Raw genomic sequence first — 19,064 nt, 5'->3', positions numbered from 1 at the left:
GAGGAAACTGAGGCACAGGGAAGTTACCATCTCTCAGCTGGAAGGTGACAGAACCCAGGTGGTCTGCGGTAGAATCATTTCATTAACTACTCAGCGATGCTACAGACTCCTTGTGGTGCTGTTATGAGTCCACAGCCATTAGGAGTCAACCTATTGTAAGATTAACCTGATAATCCTCACCTTTGGAGGTGCGCATTGTCAGGCTGAGGCTGCCTGGTCCTTCCTGGGCGGTTTACTGTGGGTATGCATTTGCTGTTTCTTGGTCTGTGAGCCACTCATCCCTCGCTGTCTGGTCACGGCAGTGCCCCTGGAGCAGGGTGTTGGGGCCAGGAGACGTGTGGGACTGAGCCGGAATCTGATTGAGGGGCACGTTCAAATCTTACAGATCTCTCCTTTGTCCAAAAGCACTTTCACTCCTGAGACAGTCCTGAGAGACTGACCCGTGGCTTTGTGAGTGGGTAGCGAGGTGGCCTGGAGACAGCAGAGGAAGGGTGGAGGTCAGGGCCTGGCTGACTCGACCCTCTCATGAACCCCTGGAATCATGGCCTGTTGTAGCAGGACGGCCTTCAGAGATACCATCTTCCCTCCTCCCTTTATACAAATGGGGAAACTGAGGCAGAATGTGAGGTTCCCAGGCCAGTGTTTTTTTCCTGCCATAACCACTTGTCTCCTGGTGAGCAGCACTGGGAAGGCAGGGTAAGCCTACAGAGGGATCTGAGTTGGTTGGAAATAGGGAGCCGTCCAGGGCTGTAGAGCAGGGGAGGGAGCCTGTGGAAATAAAGAAGTAGTGTGCCGTGTGGATTGGGGTGTGAGCCAAGGAGCTGGTCGGCAAAGCATTTTCCAGGTAGCTGACCTCAGCCTAGGAGTCTGGCTGAACCAAGAAATGGGGCGGGTGAGGCTGCCCTGGGGTGGGCCAGAAGAGCCGTGTGGGAGGGGGCCAGGCAGCCCAAGGGGACGCTGTCTGCTCATGAGTGGAACAACCCGGGCTGTGTGTGGGATGTCATGGCCTTGGTTTCGGGTTGGAGAGGCCCTTTGCACCTGCCCAATTTGCGTCCTGGGCAGTGACTTGGCTGCCGCCGAGGACAGAGCTGGCCGCGACTGCAGGGAGACGCCGGGCCTGTGTTTTGAGCAGGAGCCAGGGCTGGATTCTAGAATAGGCAACCGGCCCAGGCACAGTCCACATTGGCCCCTGATCAATGAAAACTGTCGCTCGGCCAGCGCATTGCCGCCACCGCCGCCTGCGGCTGCTGAGATGGGCGGGGCCTCCCCGGGCCTGTCCCCAGAGTCCCGGGCTCCGCAATCAGCGCAGTCCTGGCCTGGCAGGCGCGGCTCCTACCCCTGCCCCATGCTCTCCCTGCTCCGTGATTCAGAGCCCCATCCACCTCTGCTTGACGTCTCCCCCAGGATGCTTCCATGGACACACGGAGCGAACACGGGACCTGTGGAGAGGAGGCCGGGGAGGGCAGCTGTTTACCTTCTTGGCTGCTGTTCGATGCAATTTGGGCTCCGTTCCAGGTCTGTGGGGCCTTCAGTCATGAGGAGGACGTGTAGGGTCCCTGTCCTCAATGAGTTTATCTCGCCAGGTGGGGAGACTGGCGATCCACAAACAGTAGTCCTCCAGAGCACTAAGGAGCACAATGAGGCCTTCACAGGTTGGGGCGGGGGGTGGACAGCAAGTGGGGGGGCCCTGCTGAGCCTGGGTGTCCTGGGCTGGCTTCTCCAGGAGAGAACATTACAGGTGCACTGGGACAAGGAATTAGGTGGCAGCCAGGAGACAATAGTGGGAGTGGCCTGGGCAGAGGGCAGTGATGAGGACAGGGGGGTGGGCAGCATGGAAGGCACTGACCATGGGGCCAGGTGCAGGGTCAGTTGTAGGGAGGGCTACCACTGGCCCATGGACCCATGACAGTGCCAGTCACTCCTGCTGTCCTGGCCCTGTTATTCATAGCACTCCCCTTTCACCCTCAAAAGTGACCTGGTTTGAGCAGTAAAATTATATGGGCACCCCAGAATATAGGCAGTAGTGTCCTCGTTTTACCAATGGGGAACTGAGGGTCAGAGAGACTCAAGTTTAGGTCAGGCCCTGGAAAGAGGACAGGAGTGGAGCTGGGATGGGAACCGGGCCTGTCTGACTTGAAAGCCCAGGCTTTCCCATAATCCTATGCTGCCTCCCACAGTAAAGTGCAAAGTCAGAGACATAGGTAACTTAAATATTCACTGAGCATGACCCTGCATGGCATCGTGCCAGGGCTGTGTGGAGTCAGGGGAAGCTGGATTAAGCAGCACTCATTCAGTGGTTGAATGGCATGTAAACAAGCTCAAACTGGTCTAAATAAAAATGGGTGATTTAGTGGTTCATGTCATTGAAAAGTCTAGGGGAAGGACCAGTTTCAGGTATAGTTTGATCCAGGTGTTCAGCATTCTCAGGACCCATTTTCTATTGTTTCAACTCCTGGATCTGTTTTCCTTCGTGTTGGCTTTTCTTTTTGACAGAGTCTCCCTATAAAGAGGTAAAATATTTTCTTCAGTGTCAGATTTCCACCCCTCACATTTCATTAATGTCAGCAGAAAAAGAGCAAATGTCCTGGGATTGCATCTCTTTGGCCCAGGCTTGGGTCATGTGCCCAGCCATGACTAATCCCTGTGGCCAGGGATGTGAAAAATTCTCACTGGTCAGGCCTGGAATATGTGCCCACCCTTGTGGTTACGGGGCAGAAATCAGCCCTGTCCATGCCTCATGGATGAAAGTGGTAGAGGCATAGGGTTTCTAGATACCATACAGGACAGCCCATTTTATTTCAGATAAATAACACATATTTTTTTCTATAAGTATATCCCAAATACTGTGTGAGACACTTCGATTAAACAGTGATTAAATCTGAGATCCACATTTAATGGAGTGTCCTGTGTTTTTATTTGTCAAGTCTGGCAAGCCAGAGGGGTGGCTCTGCAGGGAAAATCAAAATGTTACCAGAAGAAGGAGGAATGGATGCTGTGGGGTAGGGAGTTGTTTTTCCAGATCACAGGAGGTGCCCACTACAGAGGTGGGGGGAGGGATAAAAAGCTTTCCTTCAGCCTTGAATTCCTCCTGAAGGTACAGTCTATGAAGCCAGCCCTGAGAGTTGTGGATATTCAGTGAGAGAAGTCACTGGACCATGAGGTGCTCCCTGTACTTGAATTAGGCCCCAGAGATGGGGAGAGGCATATATTGAAATGGGGGTGGGGTGAGTGATAGGTGGGAGAAAATGTCCATTTCTGTCTGCCAATCAGGCCTGAACCCTGGCATAGGGCCCCTGGCCTGTCGCCTTTCTGGACTGGCCTTGGGGTGACCCATACCTTTGTCTGAGACTAGCTAGCTTGCTGGTCAGCCTGTCTGCCCCATGTGAATTTACCAAAATGTGTTGGGATTCCTCTAACGAACCAGGTATTCAGGGGAGAGCCATCCTGTATACCACAGAAGCAGTGCCTGAGACAAGGATTATGTGCAAGTGATCCATGAAGGATAGTCTCCCAGAACAGACAGGAAGGGGGAGAGCTCCTGCAGGGAGCTTTGGAGTATGACTTCTGCTTCAGGATTGGTCCCCATGGGAGGCGAGGAAGCTGGGCTCAGGACCACCTGGCAGAGGGCTGGGAGGGGAGGCTTGCAGTTGTCTGAAGGCCTCTGAAGACACCTCACAAGTGTGGGCTGCTGGTGTGGAAAGCTTACCAAAGGTGGGGGCGAGGGCCCTGCAGAAACGGCAGGAGATGGAAGTGGAAGCTGTTAGCAAAGGGCCTAGAGAAGTCAGAGAAACCTGCATATGCTGTGAGCACTTTGAGGGGCTCCTGATGGAGATCAACAATAAGGTTCGAGGGATCCCTGGGTGGCGCAGCGGTTTGGCGCCTGCCTTTGGCCCAGGGCGCGATCCTGGAGACCCAGGATCGAATCCCACGTCGGGCTCCCGGTGCATGGAGCCTGCTTCTCCCTCTGCCTGTGTCTCTGCCTCTCTCTCTCTCTCTGTGACTATCATAAATAATTAATAAAAATTAAAAAAAAAAACAATAAGGTTCGAAAAGTCCCACAGTGAAGAACCTGGCATCTTCTCCAAACTGCACGGGCCACAGAACCCTGCTTGTGGGGACACAGGTCTGAGAGTGAGCTTGCTGACTCAGCGGAGCACCTGCTCCCTGGCTTCTGGTGGAGTGGAGTCTCTTCTTGGGGCCTTAGTCTCCCCATCTCCCCCTCCAAGAGGGCCTTAACCTGAAGTCCACAGAAAGGGTTCAACGTACAGTTTTATTTGTGTGGCATTTTACCGGGGACACATTCTCAGGGGGTTCTGGGCCTTCCCCCAGGTCAGAACCTCTGCACGAGGGCTCTGCTCTGGCCTGGATGCCTGTGCCTGGAGGACTGCGTGTCTGAAGGCTTTTCTTCCTCGACATCCAGAAACACACCGGGGACGTGTCTCAGGAGCCCTGGCCTTCTCTTGGGGTGGGATGAGGGGCTCGGTCCCTCCCAACTACACCATGTGTTCCCGCCTCCCTGCTCAGAGCCTCCCTCCTTGTGTTTAGGAGTGGGTGAGGGTTCCCTCTTGACCTCTAGGATTGTGGGTGAGTCAGACGACCCAGGGACTGACAGACACGGGGCACTGCTATTAATGCCTTCTTGCCCTCAGACCAGGTATGTCCTCTGACCTTGGGTGCCAGCCACACAGCATCTCGTAGGCCTCCGTGGGCTTCCCGGGGGATCATGGTTGCAACAGGGGTCCCTGGCAGGACCTGTGGGGGCCGGCAGCCACCTTTCAGATTCTTACAATGTTCCCCCTCCCCAACTAAAAAGACAAAACAAAAACAAGGATTTTTGGTTTGCCCAAGAATGAAAATTTGATGTACAGCCAATGGGGTCTGGGGTCGGGCAAGAGAGCTACCACCCTCCTCCGCTCCCAGCGATAGCCCCTGTTCACATGCTCAGCTGGCCTCGTGCCATTTCTGGAAGCTAAGTCTGTCTGCGTTACATGACCACAAAGGGGTGTCTTGCCAGCCTCCCCCTCCGGCTTCCTCTGCACCCACAGCCAGGAGCACTGGGGAGCAGGCAGGTTCTGGTGGGTTCTCTTCATGGCCTGTGTGCAGGGCATGGGAGGGAGCAGGGCTCTGGGGTGCAGAGAGGCCCCTTGCCGCCTCCTTCCCTCCCAGGTGGGATCTGAAAACCACCCCATTTCACTGGAAAGTTGCAGACCACACCACCTGCTAGGGCCAAGACCCTTCTAGCAGACTTCTGTGGGTGAGATCTCGAATCAACGTGGCCTGTGGCTGTGTGTTTTCATATTTTCTTCAAAATGCTTTGCCGTTATTTCTGATCGTGGAAGGAATCGTGCGTGTTCACAGCGAGCCGTCTGACACCCCTGGCTCCGGCGCCCAGGCACCACCTCTGGGAGCATTTTGAGGCCGCCCTCTCCAGACAGGCCTCTCTGACCACAGTGCACAGAAACACGTGTAGATAATTTTAGCAGATGTAATCGCTTCTCTGTTTTCTGGCGACTTGCTTTTCTCTTTGAGGAAAATACGGAGAATGTTTTTCTGAGTCCGTAAATTTAGTCAGAGCTGCATTTAGTTGTTTAGCACGTATTCATCGAGTGCCTCCTCTGTCAGGCAATATGTGGTGTGTCAGATGGTGCTGAGTGCCATAGAAGAAACTGAGGCAGAGAAGGGATGAGGGGGAGCTGAGATCAGTGCTGTAGTTTAAATAGAAGTGTTTAGGGATGCCTGGGTAGCTCAGTGGTTGAGTGTCAGCCTTTGGCTCAGGGCGTGATCCCGGGGTCCTGGGATCGAGTCATGCATCAGGCTCCCTGCATGGAGCCTGCTTCTCCCTCTGCCTGTGTCTCTGCCTCTCTCTGTGTGTCTCTCATGAATAAATAAATAAAATATTTAGATAGATAGATAGATAGATAGATAGATAGATAGATAGATAGATAAATGGGTTTAGATCATCACCCAGGTGATGAGGTGAGCCAAAGCTTGAAGGAGGGGAAGTGGAGGGGATATATGGAGAGTGTTTTAGGCAGTGGGAACAGCATGTACAAAGGCCCTGAGGTGGCAGTGTGTTTGTAATCAGGAGATGAGAGGGTGAGGTGAGGGTGGCCAGGGCAGAGTATGTGCAGGGGAGTAACAGCAGGGCAGGACAATGATGGGGCAGACGGGCCGGGTGGGGCTCTGTAGGGCATTCATAGGACTTTGGAGAATGGACTAGAGAGTACCAGGACAGAGAAAAGGAGATGGTAGGCATTGCCCTGATGGGAGAGGATGACCTCTCTTGGCATCCTGGAGCGCACTGTGGGTGTGGAGGAGGTGAGGACGTGCTGGTTTCGAGGTACGTTTTGGAGGTATGAGCCAGCAGGATGTAGTGGGGTTGGTTGGAAGGGTTGACAGGGCAGTGGCAGACTGACTCCCGGGTTGCTGGCCTGAGGGACAGGAAGGAGGGAACAGCCCTGGTTGGGTGCAGGGAGGCAATCTGGAGGACGGGTTTGGGGCGAATGGGAGTCTGTTTGGATGCATGAAGTCGCAGAAGCCCGCAGAAGCTCGGTGCACATGGCCAGTGCGCGGGGAGCCACAGCACTGCCTTTAATGGAACAGTGCTTAAGAAAGCATAGTGTCGTTTGAGCATAAAAGCATTGCGTGTTCTGGGTTTTAAAAGACGGAGAGAATGAGAGAGAAGAGGAGGAGAGGGGAGGCGGGGAGAGACAGCACAAATCCAGATTGCACAGAAAGCTGGGCAGCTGAAGGGGACAAGTCCCTGTGGCCCATCCCCGCTCCCCAAGGGGAGCGGCACTATTACCGACAGGTAGTGTGCCCTTCCAGAAATGTTCTGGAGAGGACGCCTCTTTTGTTTATGAGCACAACAGGGACCGGCCTCTAGGCTGTCCTCACCTGCTATCCCCCTGTGGGCACCTGGGACCCTGGGAGCCCCGGTTCATGAGCAGTGCTGCTAACCCTTCTGTTCATCCGTGTCTGCCTTTTTATGTGACCTCAAGGCATGCCTGTGTCACAGGCCCATTTGGTAGGTGTGGACACTGAGACTTATAGGCACTGATCTGGTGGCTCATAAACAGCTAAGATTCGGAACAAACTGAGTCATCTGGGAGCCCAGATGTGCCACTCTTGATTCTGCCCAAATGCAATGAGGTGAGGACGTTGGAAGTCAGTAGTCACGCTGGTTGGCAGTGGGGGGCACAAGGCTTTAGCAGCAGGCAGTCAGCTGTTGAGGGCAAAGGGCTCTCCAGGCAGAGGAAGCAGCACCGGGGGAGGGGGTGTTTGTGGGGGGGCTGTTGGGAGGCCTTGAGGTGGGGCCTGGCCAGTGAGGGGGCTAGAGAGAGGTTCTGGGAGCTGGCCTATAGGGCAGGAGAAGGAGGCCGGGACAGAGGCAGGCCTGGCATGGACAGGCATTAGAGAGGCAGGAAGTTGGCTTTTGTAAGAGCTTTAGGGCCAGATGGGGTGGACCAAGTGTGGACACGTGTGTGTGTGTGTGTGTGTGTGTGTGTGTGTGTCTGCCTGTCTAGGAGGAGGGTCCCAGAATCTGGCCCAAACCATTGGTCTCTTATTCTCTCATAAAAATGAAGACTCCTTGGATATACAAAATGAGAGCACCTTATTGCGTCTGTTTAGTTAGGTGAGGAGAAACAGGAGGCCCGAGGCCGAGAGGAGCATCATGCTCCCCTGGCTCCCCAGACCACACAGGGTCCCCCGCTGGGCTAGCCTCTGCCCTGGGCAGGGAGCACCTCCTTTCCCCCCAACAAGATGGCCCCTGGCCTACGGGAGCACCGTTCTCTGGCTGATGGGTGACGTGTTGTCAGTCATGAGCAGCCTGGCTCACGGCCACCCCGCTCCACAGGGCACACCCGCTGGACCTGCCAACGGACCTGGGCCTGTCCCAGAGCCAGGAGCTGCTGGCAGAGGCAGCCCAGCTGCCCAGTGATCAGAGGCACACCACCGCCCCTGTGGCCTCTGCCGTTATCAGCATGCGGTGTGGCAGGCTGGTGGCGTGGCGGGTCCATGGTGTAGCAGGGTCAGCAGGGAGGCAGGCCTCGGGCCAGGCGGGAGGGGCACCGAGGGCTGGTGGCCTTCTGGAGCTTGGGGCCTGTGGGATGGCTGGACCCAGGGTGCTCCTGGGTCCAGCTCTGATCAGCTGTGAGGCATCTCTGAAGGCAGCGGGGGGTCGGCGAGGAGACGAGAGGGCAGAGGGTAACGGACAGGGCACCCCCCTCACGCACAGCAGAGAGGGGCCGGCGGCATTATGGCCTGCTGACTGCCTGCTGGGTGTGCTGGGCACTTGACATCCAGTCTCATTTCTCCTTCCGAGTGGGCCTGCCAGGCGGCGGCTGTCATTCCCATGTTCAGGTGAAGAAACTGAGGCACAAACAGGGAAATCATTTGTACATGGTGGCACGGCATAGAGCGGAGGAGCCAGGGCTCAGGGCGGACCCTCGTGGGAATCACTTACTTCCCTAAGCCTCAGCTCCCTCCTGGCTACGGGGTGACAACGGCGCCAGGCTCACAGGGCTGCTCGGAGCCTTTAGCTGGGCACCTACCGTGCTCAACAGAGCACTTGGCCCACGTTAGGCGCTTGCGAAAGAAATGCTGGTAATTATTATCACTGAGTCCTCTGTGTGCGTGACCTCAGTTACTCCCACGCCCTGACAAGCCCATTGGATCCTGGTTTCCACTGTAGAAACTCCTTTGAACTGCCGTCTAGTAGGAAAGTTCCCATCACGCCGGCAGAGCAGCCCTCAGGCCCCGTGTCCCACCCAGCCCTGGACAACCTGCCTTGTGTTGGGTCATCCTCCTGCGAGCTCTCAAGTCCCAAAGGCTGGAGATGAAGGCAGGGTCTGGGTAATGCCCAACTCTGCTGTTTTCTCTTGGCATTAGCGGTTTTTCCCCAAGCCTGGGATCCCTATTCCCAAAGCATGAGCCCTAGAGGAGGGCCTGTGACCGGGTGGGAGGAGCATCTACTGAGCTGCTTCCCTGGTGTCTCCCTTCTTCCTCTTCACACCCTTTCCCACCTGTCCGAGGGATCCTCCAGGTGGAGGAGGGAGCAGAGGACTTCAGCTTGGTCTCTTTTGTATTTTTTTAAAGACTTTATTTATTTATTAGAGAGAGAGAGAGAGAGGAGAAGAAGCAGGGGGAGGGGCAGAGGGAGAGGGAAAAGCAGGCTCCTCGTTCTGCGGAGAACCTGATGTAGGGCTTGATCCTGGGACTCCAAGATCATGACCTGAGCTGAAGGTAGCTCAACTGACTGAGCCACTCAGGTGCCCCTAACTCAGGCTATTTATTTATAAAATATTTTATTTATTTATTTATTCATGAGAGACACAGAGAGAGGCAGAGACACAGGCAGAAGGAGAAGCAGGTTCCATGCAGGGAGCCCGATGCAGGACTCGGTCCTAAGACCCCAGGATCAGGACCTGAGTCAAAGGCAGAGGCTCAACCACTGAGCCACCCAGGCGCCTGCAGCTCGAGCTCTTTAAACCTTGCAGTTCCCAAAGCATGATCCATACATTCTGCTGGAGGTAGAGGTGGGGCTTGAGATAAGTGGTGGACAGCTTGTATTTTAATGGTTCTGCCTTTGTTTCATTTGAATTATATTTTTTGAGAACCCCAATGGTAACTAGGACATCACACCCATGATTTCACTGATATTATTGGCAAGACTAGATTTTAAACAGAAAGAAAAAGGGAAAGAGAGCCAATTTAAAGAAAAATGTGAATTACTCATGGCAGCCCAATTGAGAGCCAGTTCTGGGGGTAGTTGGGACGATGGTATGTGGATACCAGCAGCTGGATTGGGGTGACAACAGCCCAGGAAGTGGACTCTTCTGGCCCACTGCTGCCAATGGCCGGCTGTGTCTCTAGGACTGGACAAAGCCATCTTTGGGAGTTATTTGCACCCTGGAGAGTGGAAGGCCTGAGGGTCGGAGGAAGGGTATGTGGTGGCTCTGGATCCTGCTAAAGCATACCTGCCTGATAAACATTACCTCAAATCCAGAAAGTCAGCTCAGGCTGGAGCCCCCGAGATGCGGGGGGCAGAGGCTGGGAAGTGCCAATGGGAGCAGAGGGATTACATCTTGAGCAGATAAAAACAGTCGGGGAGAAATCCAAGGAATTTTAATTACTGCTGCACATCTTTGGAGTCCTGAAGGCCTGGTCCTCGTAGGCCAGACACGCAGGCCAGCTCTGCAAACTGAAGCCCTCAGAGCCGCCTTCCCTCTTCTGCTCAGCGTCCCCCCTCCTTCCACAGGGGGGATACCTGTGGAGGTGCCCACTGCTTAGCAGGTGGCAGCAGCTTCCTCCCTCTGGCTTCCAAGTTGGCTGGAATCTCGGCTCTGGTTTTAGGGGACTATAACTTGGTTCTGAAGATTCTGTGGCAGGGGGAGGGGAGGTTGTCAGAGCTTTCAGCTGCAAGTAGGAGAAGCCCAACACAAATTGCCAGAAGCCAAGAGGGCAGTCAAGTGGCTTCCATAACTGTCCCATCCCCAGGAAAGGCAGGTGAGGATGGGTCTGGCTCCAAGGTTCATCCAACAGACACTTATTATTTACTATATATCAGACACTATTCTAGAGCAGAACAGGCCCAAGTGCCTGCCCTCAGGAGCTGACTTCTAGAAACCAGTTGGTCCAAGGCCTCGTCGAACGGTCATGCTCTCCTGGGCACTGGCTTGTGTCTCCATCCATTTGTGAGCTCTTACCTGGCGTGTGGGGTCTCAAGCAGCCGGGGATGGGATTGGACACAGCCTTGGCATGGAGAAGACACCTCCCCTGCCAGCTCGTGTGAGGATGATCGAGGGGAGGACTCCAATTTGCTTATTAGCGGGGGGAACAGATGCTGGGTAAGCAGAACCCGTGGCCTTCCCTGCGGGCTGCATGGCCAGAGGAGGCTGCAGTGGCCTCATGGGAGTATCTGAGGCATCTGCCCCATGCATCACTTGTTTGGGAAGAGGGGACATTTTTTTCTGGAAGCAGATATAAGGTCTGCTGACATCCAGGAGGAATGAGTCTGTTTCTCTCCCACCCCCCGGGAAGAAGGGAGTCCCCAGCCCCTCCTGGACTGTCACTAGAGCCAGGGCCCCTAGGAGCCTCCCCACCCTGGCCCTTTGCCAGTGGCTGTCTTTCAGCCCTGGCTTTCATGTTGCACAGTTTGGGGGTGGAATAGGTAATTCCTCGCACTTTTGGCCTGCCACGTGCTTGCGTAGAGTGGCTCTCAGGAGCAAAAGTCACAAAAGCCCTTGGTTGAGGTACACATTGGAGATGGGGACTTTGAGGCCTGGAAGGTGAATGGCCCTGACTCTCCTCCCACTCTTGCTTTTTGCTGGGTCAGGGAGCTGGAGCCCCAGAAGGCCTCTTCTCAAGGGGACCAGGAGTATCATCCTGGCCCGCCGCCCCATTCTAGAGGCAAGGAACCCCAGAGCCTGGGTGGTTCTAACCCAGCTCTGCTACTTGTTCTCCTTGAGCGATCTTAAGGCCAGTCACTTAACCTTTTGGCTGAGCCTCAGGTTCCTCTTATAAAGTAGGTTATTGTGTGGGTTTTTATGAAACTAGATTTCAGTGGCCCAAGTGAGACATGAATGTACTAGAACACTTCAGAGAGTTGAAGTTTCTCACTTCCTGTCCACTTCCCTTGTCCCTCATCTCCCTGGCGGTAACCAGGGGGACATCTGTACATTGGGTGTGCTCACGGTATGTGTGTGTCTGGTGTTTTCTTAGATGTACAAGTCATGCTCTACTTGTGTCTTCCATGTGGCATGGCGCTCCTCCTGCTGGGATTTACAGATTTTATGGATCTGCCCTGTTCTTCAGAGTCACTGTGTAGCATTTCACAGTGTGGAACCAGCACACTTTCCTTTCCTGGGCATTTCTCCTGTTTCCGACTGTTGGTGAACTTGAACATGCCTCCCTGGTGCTACGGACACGGAGGTGTTAAATCACTGGACGTTAGGTTTTTGCAGGAATAGGATGTGAGGATGTTCCAAGCACGCGGCAGAAGCAGGGCGCTCCAGAAGGACAGAAGTTCATCCTCGGTGTTTCTCATGATGTGTATTTTGTCTATGTTTTCTCACTCTTTCTTGACATTGAAATCTCTGTGTCACAGCAGAGCAAAAAAGGAACCGGGATGGTTAAGTAAGGTGTCTGCTGTCACTCAGCTGCCAAGGGCGGGCACCTGACTCCCGGGTCCGGCCGGGTGCTGGGAATGGGAATGGAGCATCCCTGCCCGGGACGGCCAGAGCTTGCTCTCGGCGGGGCCTGCCCACAGCGGCGCCGGTTCCCCAGGCACGCCCGGCCCGGCTGCCTCTGCACAGTGCGCTGGGAAGAGGGAGCTCGCCAGGAATTTCCTGGGGCGGCTCCAGGGGCAGCCTGCTTGCATCTAAGGGTGACAGGGTGGTTGGGTTGTGCCTCCCACCCTCTCTTTCCCCGACATGTCCCCAGCCCCGTGCATTCTTGGAATCTGCGAGTTGTGCCGTGTTCTATGGGCACCAGGAGTGTTCTTTGAAACCCCGTGGCACCAACATCTGTTAGCTCTTAGAGAACAGAGACATTGACAAAGAACTGCTGGGCAGGCGGTGGGGGGAAGATATTAAGCTCAGGAGTAGGAGTCTCAAAGACAAAGAGGAAAAACCCTAACCGAACTCCAGCCCGCTCCCAAGCCCTGCTTTGATGTGGTTTCCCGTCCCCGGAGGCCTTATAAGGCCTTATGCCTGCAATTCTGTGCTCTGGGTTGGCGCTGGCTGCACACTCAGTGCCCGGAGGAGCTGGCCTCTCTTCCTGGGGCCCAGCGTGGGGCAGAGGAGCAGCAGTGCCGGGACATGGGAGGGAGGCAGGGAGGCCCGGGCCCTGTGGCCTGAGAGGCTGCTGAGCCCGGCCACTGGGCATCAGGCTGGGGCCAGCAAGAAGTCTGGGGATCCAGGAAGGCTTTGATTACAACTTACAGCCTAGTCTGAGGCCGACTATCCTGAAGGCCAGAGGAGAGGGGGCGTGGGACCAGGGGCCAGAGTGATGGCTGAGTAAAGGAGCAGTGAAGGACAGTCACTCATACCAAGCTCCACACTTGGGCTTCTTACAGGGCAGTGGTGAAGGATACGCGCTCTGGAGCCAGGAGCCTGCTTTCTAGCCTGGCTCTGGCACTCACTGGCTGTGTGACCTTAGGCAAGTCACTTAACCTCTCTGTGCCTCAGTTTGCTCATCTGCAAACTGATGATAAACTGCTAATAGTGGCACTACCTCAAAGGATTGCCATGAGGATTAAATATGAAGCATTAAAAACACCGTGCCAGGTAGGAGAGTGACTCTTAGTGTCTTTGACGGCGCCTTGGGGCTGGTGAGCCTTTGAGCTTCTCCAAGCAATGTTCTAGTAGTCACCTAGTAGCCAGAGTAGAAGAAATAATAAACAGTAACTACTGGTCTTTGGAGCCCCAGCCGTGGTATCAGGTGTAATATTAAGCACTGTCCATGCAACAACTTCCTTAATCTTCGCAGCCACCCTGAGACATGCATACTATCGTTCCTATATGCAGATGGGAGGCTGAGAAAGTTCCTTCACCCACGTGATGCAGCTTGTATGAAGCAGAGCTGGGATTTGAACCAAGGTCTGGCCCATTCCAGTTCTGTGCCCCAAACCTTGTGCATGAGGCTCCTCATGGAGGGACTTGCAGCTGTCAAGGGTTCTGAGCCTCTACCTGTAGGATGGTACTGAGAGCCTAAGGTCCCCAGACCTTGCCCATGGGCCTCCCAGCAGGGCTCTGCTGAGTCCCCAGCCTAGTGGGGAGAGGCTGTGGGCCCCTTGAGTCCTGCCACAGAAGCTGGAGTACTTGACCCCCACCCCTGGAGCTGCTGGCAGGCCTGTTCTTCTCGTACTTCTCTAAGTGTGATCCCCGGTTCCCGGCAAGTGTGCCAGGACTCTTAGTTGTCCCTGTCCCCATGCCCACAGGAGCCTTGATTCCACTGTACAAGCTCAGGTCAGGCTTCTGCAAGAAACGGCTCAAATCTTGGCTCTGTTGACAACCCAGAGCTGTTGCCTGGCCTCTTAAAGCCTCCTCCTCATTTAAATACAGGGCTCGGGAACCTCATTCCCCAGAAGTTCTTATGGGGATTCCCTTGGTCAGTACCTCGTGTACCACAGGCACTTGGTAAATGATGCAAGTGGCAGTTGGTACCATTATTTCCTGCCTCCTATGTCCCTTGAGGACTGACAACACTTTCTTTGTAGGAAAAAAAAAAAGGGGGTTAACAGTTATAACTCACTTTACAAATTGCAGATCATTTTTATGAGCGTTTATTCCTGGAGAGATGGAACACGTGGGGCTATGGTGAAGATGGAGGGAGATAATAAATATACTTACAGGGCTCCTGGCATGGTGCCTGGCACTTAGGAGATGCCCAATAAGGTCAGCTGTCCTGTCATTGCTGTGGTTTGTGATCATGCCCATTTTATAGAGAGATAGACTGAGGACCCCAAGAAAGCGGTGGCTGACCCCATGTCCAAGGGGCAGGGGGGCTATGGAGCCAGGATGTGATCCTGCGTTTGGTTCAACACTGCATTGCCTCTTGTTTACGTGATTCAAAGCTTGAGGACCACAGACACTGCACTCCATGCCCCGGGCCACCTAGCTTGACTGATGAAATGAAATTTTTTTAAGAAGATTTATTTATTTATTTTAGAGGGAGAGAGTGAAAGAGCAAGTGAGTGAGCAAGTTGGGGGAGGGGCACCAGGAGAGAGAGAATCTCAAGCAGATTTTCTGCTGAGCACAGAGCCCAATGCTGGGCTCATGACCTATGAGATCACGACCTGAGCTGAAACCAAGAGTTAGATGCTCAACTGACTGAGCCACCCAGGTGCCCCAGATGAAATGGGTTTTTGCCAGCATCAAGCACCTGTGCCACCCAGCGTGTCAGCGGACCATGGTGCTGGGGAGCCTTCACAGTTCTACACAGCAGGGTAAGGTTTAGCACGAAGAGGCCAACCCCGGAACTTGCCAGAACTCTGCTTTAATATGCAGAGACATGTCTTTACTGTGTCAGGGAGCTTGGTCCTCCCCACAGACAGTTCTCAGAGTGTGTGATACACACTGTGAGGCATTGTTCTCGGGGTTCCAGACGGCTGCTTTGTTGGGGGTGACACTTCCAGTCTCTAAACTGCTCCAAGTGTGCCAGCAAGAAGATGCGAGCGCTCAAAATATGTGCCTGGCAGGTCCTGGCCGCCTGGCCGGGAGCGGTCAGGGTGGTGGGCCGAGGTCAGCACTGAGCGCCCGCTTTCCAGAAGACCTCAGCGTGATCCCTTGAAGCTGGTCGCCTGCTCTGTGAGGAAGTGCTGCCTGCCAGCCTGTCTGGGGGAGGCGGCATCCGTCTTCCTCTGGCATGAAAGATGGGCTCTAATTGGCTGCCGGAGTGTCCCAGCCATCTAATGATGCCGCCTGAGTGTGCGCCTTCCCTGTCACCAGCTCCCGGCTTCCCTGTCAACTCCAGCGCTGTTAACACAAACAGCCAGTTTACAAGCCCAGGAAGTGTTCGGTGATTATGATAATTGGCAGAGGAGGAAGGAGAAGCCGTCCTGACTCCAGGAATGGAGAAGCCTGGTTTTGAAGTCAGTGGGACGCTAGGAGTTTGAATGACCACATTTTCACAACTAGCAGGGAAAGCGTGTATGATGATGCCCCAGGACGATTTGAAGAAGAGGGAGGATGGAGAACACCAGCCCTAATCCATAAAATGTTAGCTGTTGATCTTTTCAAAACAAAACAATAAAAAACAAGAGACTTCTCTCCAGCTGTGTCCAGTTCTTAAGATCAGATCTAGAAAACATCAGTTTGTTTTGTTAATCAAGACAAGCACTGGTGTTTCTGTTAAGTATCTGAGGTGTGGGATTTTTTTCTTCCTTTCTAATGTTTCAAGGAGAGGGTACATTCTATTTTTCTTTCGCTTTGCACTTTTTTTTTTTTTTTTTTTTCAAAAAGAGAAGTTGGTGACAGCTGCTGAGTTTGGGCTTTTTTATTGCTTGTCATTTCGTGGTTCGAGAAGCGCTGCCACAGCACTGTTGTGGCATCAAAAGAGATAAGGTGATGTAACACTCCCAAACTTTGTCTCTCTCCCAGAAAAAGGAGCATTTCCCAAAGTGGGTTCCTCAGAATATGAATCTCATGTGTTGCTTTCTAAACACAAAACTTTGTGATCTCAATAGGTTTGAGGAATGCAGCCTAAGTTACCACTTGAATATTCACAGTGTCTGCTGTTACCATAGTCCGTTCTTCAGTAAGGGATCTTGTCTAACTTGAAAACAATCTCTTTTGATCACAGAACTCTTATTGGCAGAAAACCGATAAATGCAGAAGCCAGTCTGACGAGTGCTGGTCTTGCTTCTTCCATATCTAGAGTCATCCTGCTGGGGTGGGGCGGGATAGGTGGTAGCTTTGGTGACGTTCCAGAAATTTCCCAGCCTGTGGGCCAACCACACTCCCCTTGCCAACCTGACAACACCCGAGGGGCAGCCTGACCTATCCCAGCAGCTCTGCCAAATGGGATAGGATAAGCCACCAGGCATCCTGAATCCACACATGGGGCACCAGGCCAGGCATGTGTAAGGATCAGGCTAGTTTCCGGAAGGTGTGTGCACTGGGGAGAGGCGGCAGGCGTGTTTGAAGATCAGCGGAGCCAGAGCATGCAGGTTTCTGAATGTTATGCTGAAGAGTTGGGGGTTTATGTTAGGGCAGGAGAGACCTACTCTCGTGCACACCAGGCGCTCTTTGTAAACCCATGGAGCCAGCCCGCCCGCACCCCCCTGCTGGAGGAAGGATTCACACTGAGATCCTTTCCTGAAGCCCACCCGGGAGGTCCTGAGTCCATCAAGCTGACTCCAAGGGATAGATGAGGGACATTTTCTCATCCTGTCTCTCTCTTTCCAGGGGCAGAGGGTGGAATTTCCTTTCTGAGGGAGAGGAGTGCAGTATTTTACAGTGGGCTGTAGACTGAGAAAAAGTTACTTCCTAAAAAGCATGGTGACAATTCACTTTTCAAGTGATAGGATCCACCTTAATTGACCTAAATTCCCATCAGAAGAACCAGACCAGGATCCCTGCATCCCTGTGACCAGCCAGGCATGTGTTCATGACACCGCCTTTACGTCTAGATGCCGGTTGCCTACCTGACTTTGTCTGATACTTCCTTAACATCCCTGCTTTGTCTTCCTCTAGGAGCTCGTGGGGGAAGTTTTCAGAGAAACGCTCAGTGAGGAGGAAGAGGAAGACTTTCGGCTAGAAGGTACGGGAATCCATCACCCTCTTCCCAGGGTGCAGTGAGATGGGGAAGGAGCATTGGGTCTATCATGTGCCCTGTGTACCCTCCAGAAAATCTGCAGGCCAGATGGAGGACAGGACCCTGACTGTCGATGGGAGTGGGGTAGGGGTGAGAAGCCAGAAGGGAGCAGGGAGTGTAGCGTTTCATAGTCCAAGCCCAGAGTGGAGCTAGGGTCCTGAGGCTCGTTCCTAGCCCTGCTCCGTATTGGCTGGGGAACATTGGACAGGTTGTTTAAGTTCACTGTTTCCACTGGGGTGTGACCATAGGAGCTCCTAGCCCCCCCAAACAGTGTTAGACCTGTAGTAAGCACTACATAAAGTAGCTGTTGTATTTCCCCATTTGGCTGTTCACATGGAACTCATCTGGAGCTCAAGCACACCTCCAAATAGCCCCCCACCCCCACCCCACTGGCTCTTCCGTTCTCACTTCTGTAGCTCTCACTCTTGCCTTTGTTTGAGGGGAAGGATGAGGACGCTGGAGTAGAGGGCTGGTCACTGGTGCCCTCACCTGACTTCGGGCAAGGCACACCATCTTTCTAGAAGAGCCTTAGTTTCCACACTTACAGAATGGGAATGAGAGCCCTCCCCCTGTTTGACTCTCTGAGTTGGCACAAAGCACAGATGGCATTGGAAAGCATTTGCTATGTGGGATCATGTTTCCCATTTTATACTCAGAGAAGAGAATCACTGAACTGCGGGAGCTTAGGATAGTAGGGACCTTGCTGTTGAGTTGAGGACAGGCAGCTTGCAGGAGAGCCAGGGGGCCAAGGGTCTCGGGGAATCTAGGCCTTGGGGCTTTGAGAGGAGACCAGACAGTGCCAAGAGCTTCTCAAGGGATGCGTGGGCCAGACCTGATGGCTATGGCCACATCCAGCCTGAGAGCTGTCAGAAACATTGGGTCCTGCTCAGTCCCAGGCCATCTGCACTTTGAGAGGCTCCCCTGGTGGCTTGTGTGCCCACTGCACTTTGAGAAGCCCTGTTTTAAGAGATTCACTCGGTAGCCCAGGAGTTAGAGGTGGGTTGGGACCCAGGGATCTATCAAACTTTGCTCAAATAAGAGCAGGTCCTGAATCAAGTGTGGAGTCCCATGGATGGAAGGCTTTGTGCAGGCTGTTTTCCTTGAGCATGTTTGCCTGCAGAGCTGGTGATGGCACTCAGGGGCTCTGCAGCTTTGATTCTTTATTCCCCTGGGCTCCCCCAAGCCTCAGCTGTCATCTTTGGCTTCAGGGAGAGATGCCAGGAGTTGGTGATTTGAGATCTGGGAAGTCAGGTAAAGATGTGCAGGATGTAAATCCTGGGGATTGAGTGACCCCAGACATCGGTTTCATAGGCTTTGGCTCTCATTCCAGCTATGTATTCATTTCCCACTCAGTCGCCCGGTGGTAGCCCATTAGCAAGGCCATTCTCTTGTTTGTCTATCCTTACATTTGTCTATCCTTCCACCTGCTCCATCCAGTCACCCACCAGTCCACTCCTCTGCGTGTCCCTTCATTCACTGATCCCTCACTCCTTATCGTCCCATCACCCAGCCACCCACTGGCTGTGCTCCATCCATCCATCCATCCATCCATCCATCCCATCCATCCCATCCATTGTTCTCCCTACCCTCCTGCCACCCATCTACCGGCAGCCTGCACATACTTCATTCTCTACCCATGTGTTCATCACCCATCCTTCATCCCTTCATCCATTGACCCCATCTTCCAATCACCATCTGTCTATCCATCATGTTTTGAACTCCTAGTTATTTTTCCTAAATGAGG

At 53.7% G+C, this 19,064-nt stretch overlaps 1 protein-coding gene across 1 annotated transcript in view; it reads left to right on the top strand.

Moving 5' to 3' along the window:
• NKD1 (NKD inhibitor of WNT signaling pathway 1) overlaps positions 1 to 19,064 on the top strand; it is an 84,454-nt gene that overhangs the window by 39,514 nt on the left and 25,876 nt on the right. Inside the window, exon 4 of the mRNA XM_025447182.3 lies at positions 17,200 to 17,266. Within this exon, the coding sequence (XP_025302967.1) occupies positions 17,200 to 17,266 (67 nt within the window). The remainder of the gene's footprint in view (positions 1 to 17,199; positions 17,267 to 19,064) is intronic.

This window comes from Canis lupus, chromosome 2 (assembly GCF_003254725.2).
Source record: "Canis lupus dingo isolate Sandy chromosome 2, ASM325472v2, whole genome shotgun sequence".
Lineage (NCBI taxonomy): Eukaryota > Metazoa > Chordata > Mammalia > Carnivora > Canidae > Canis > Canis lupus.
This window is presented reverse-complemented; position numbering and strand designations above follow the sequence as displayed.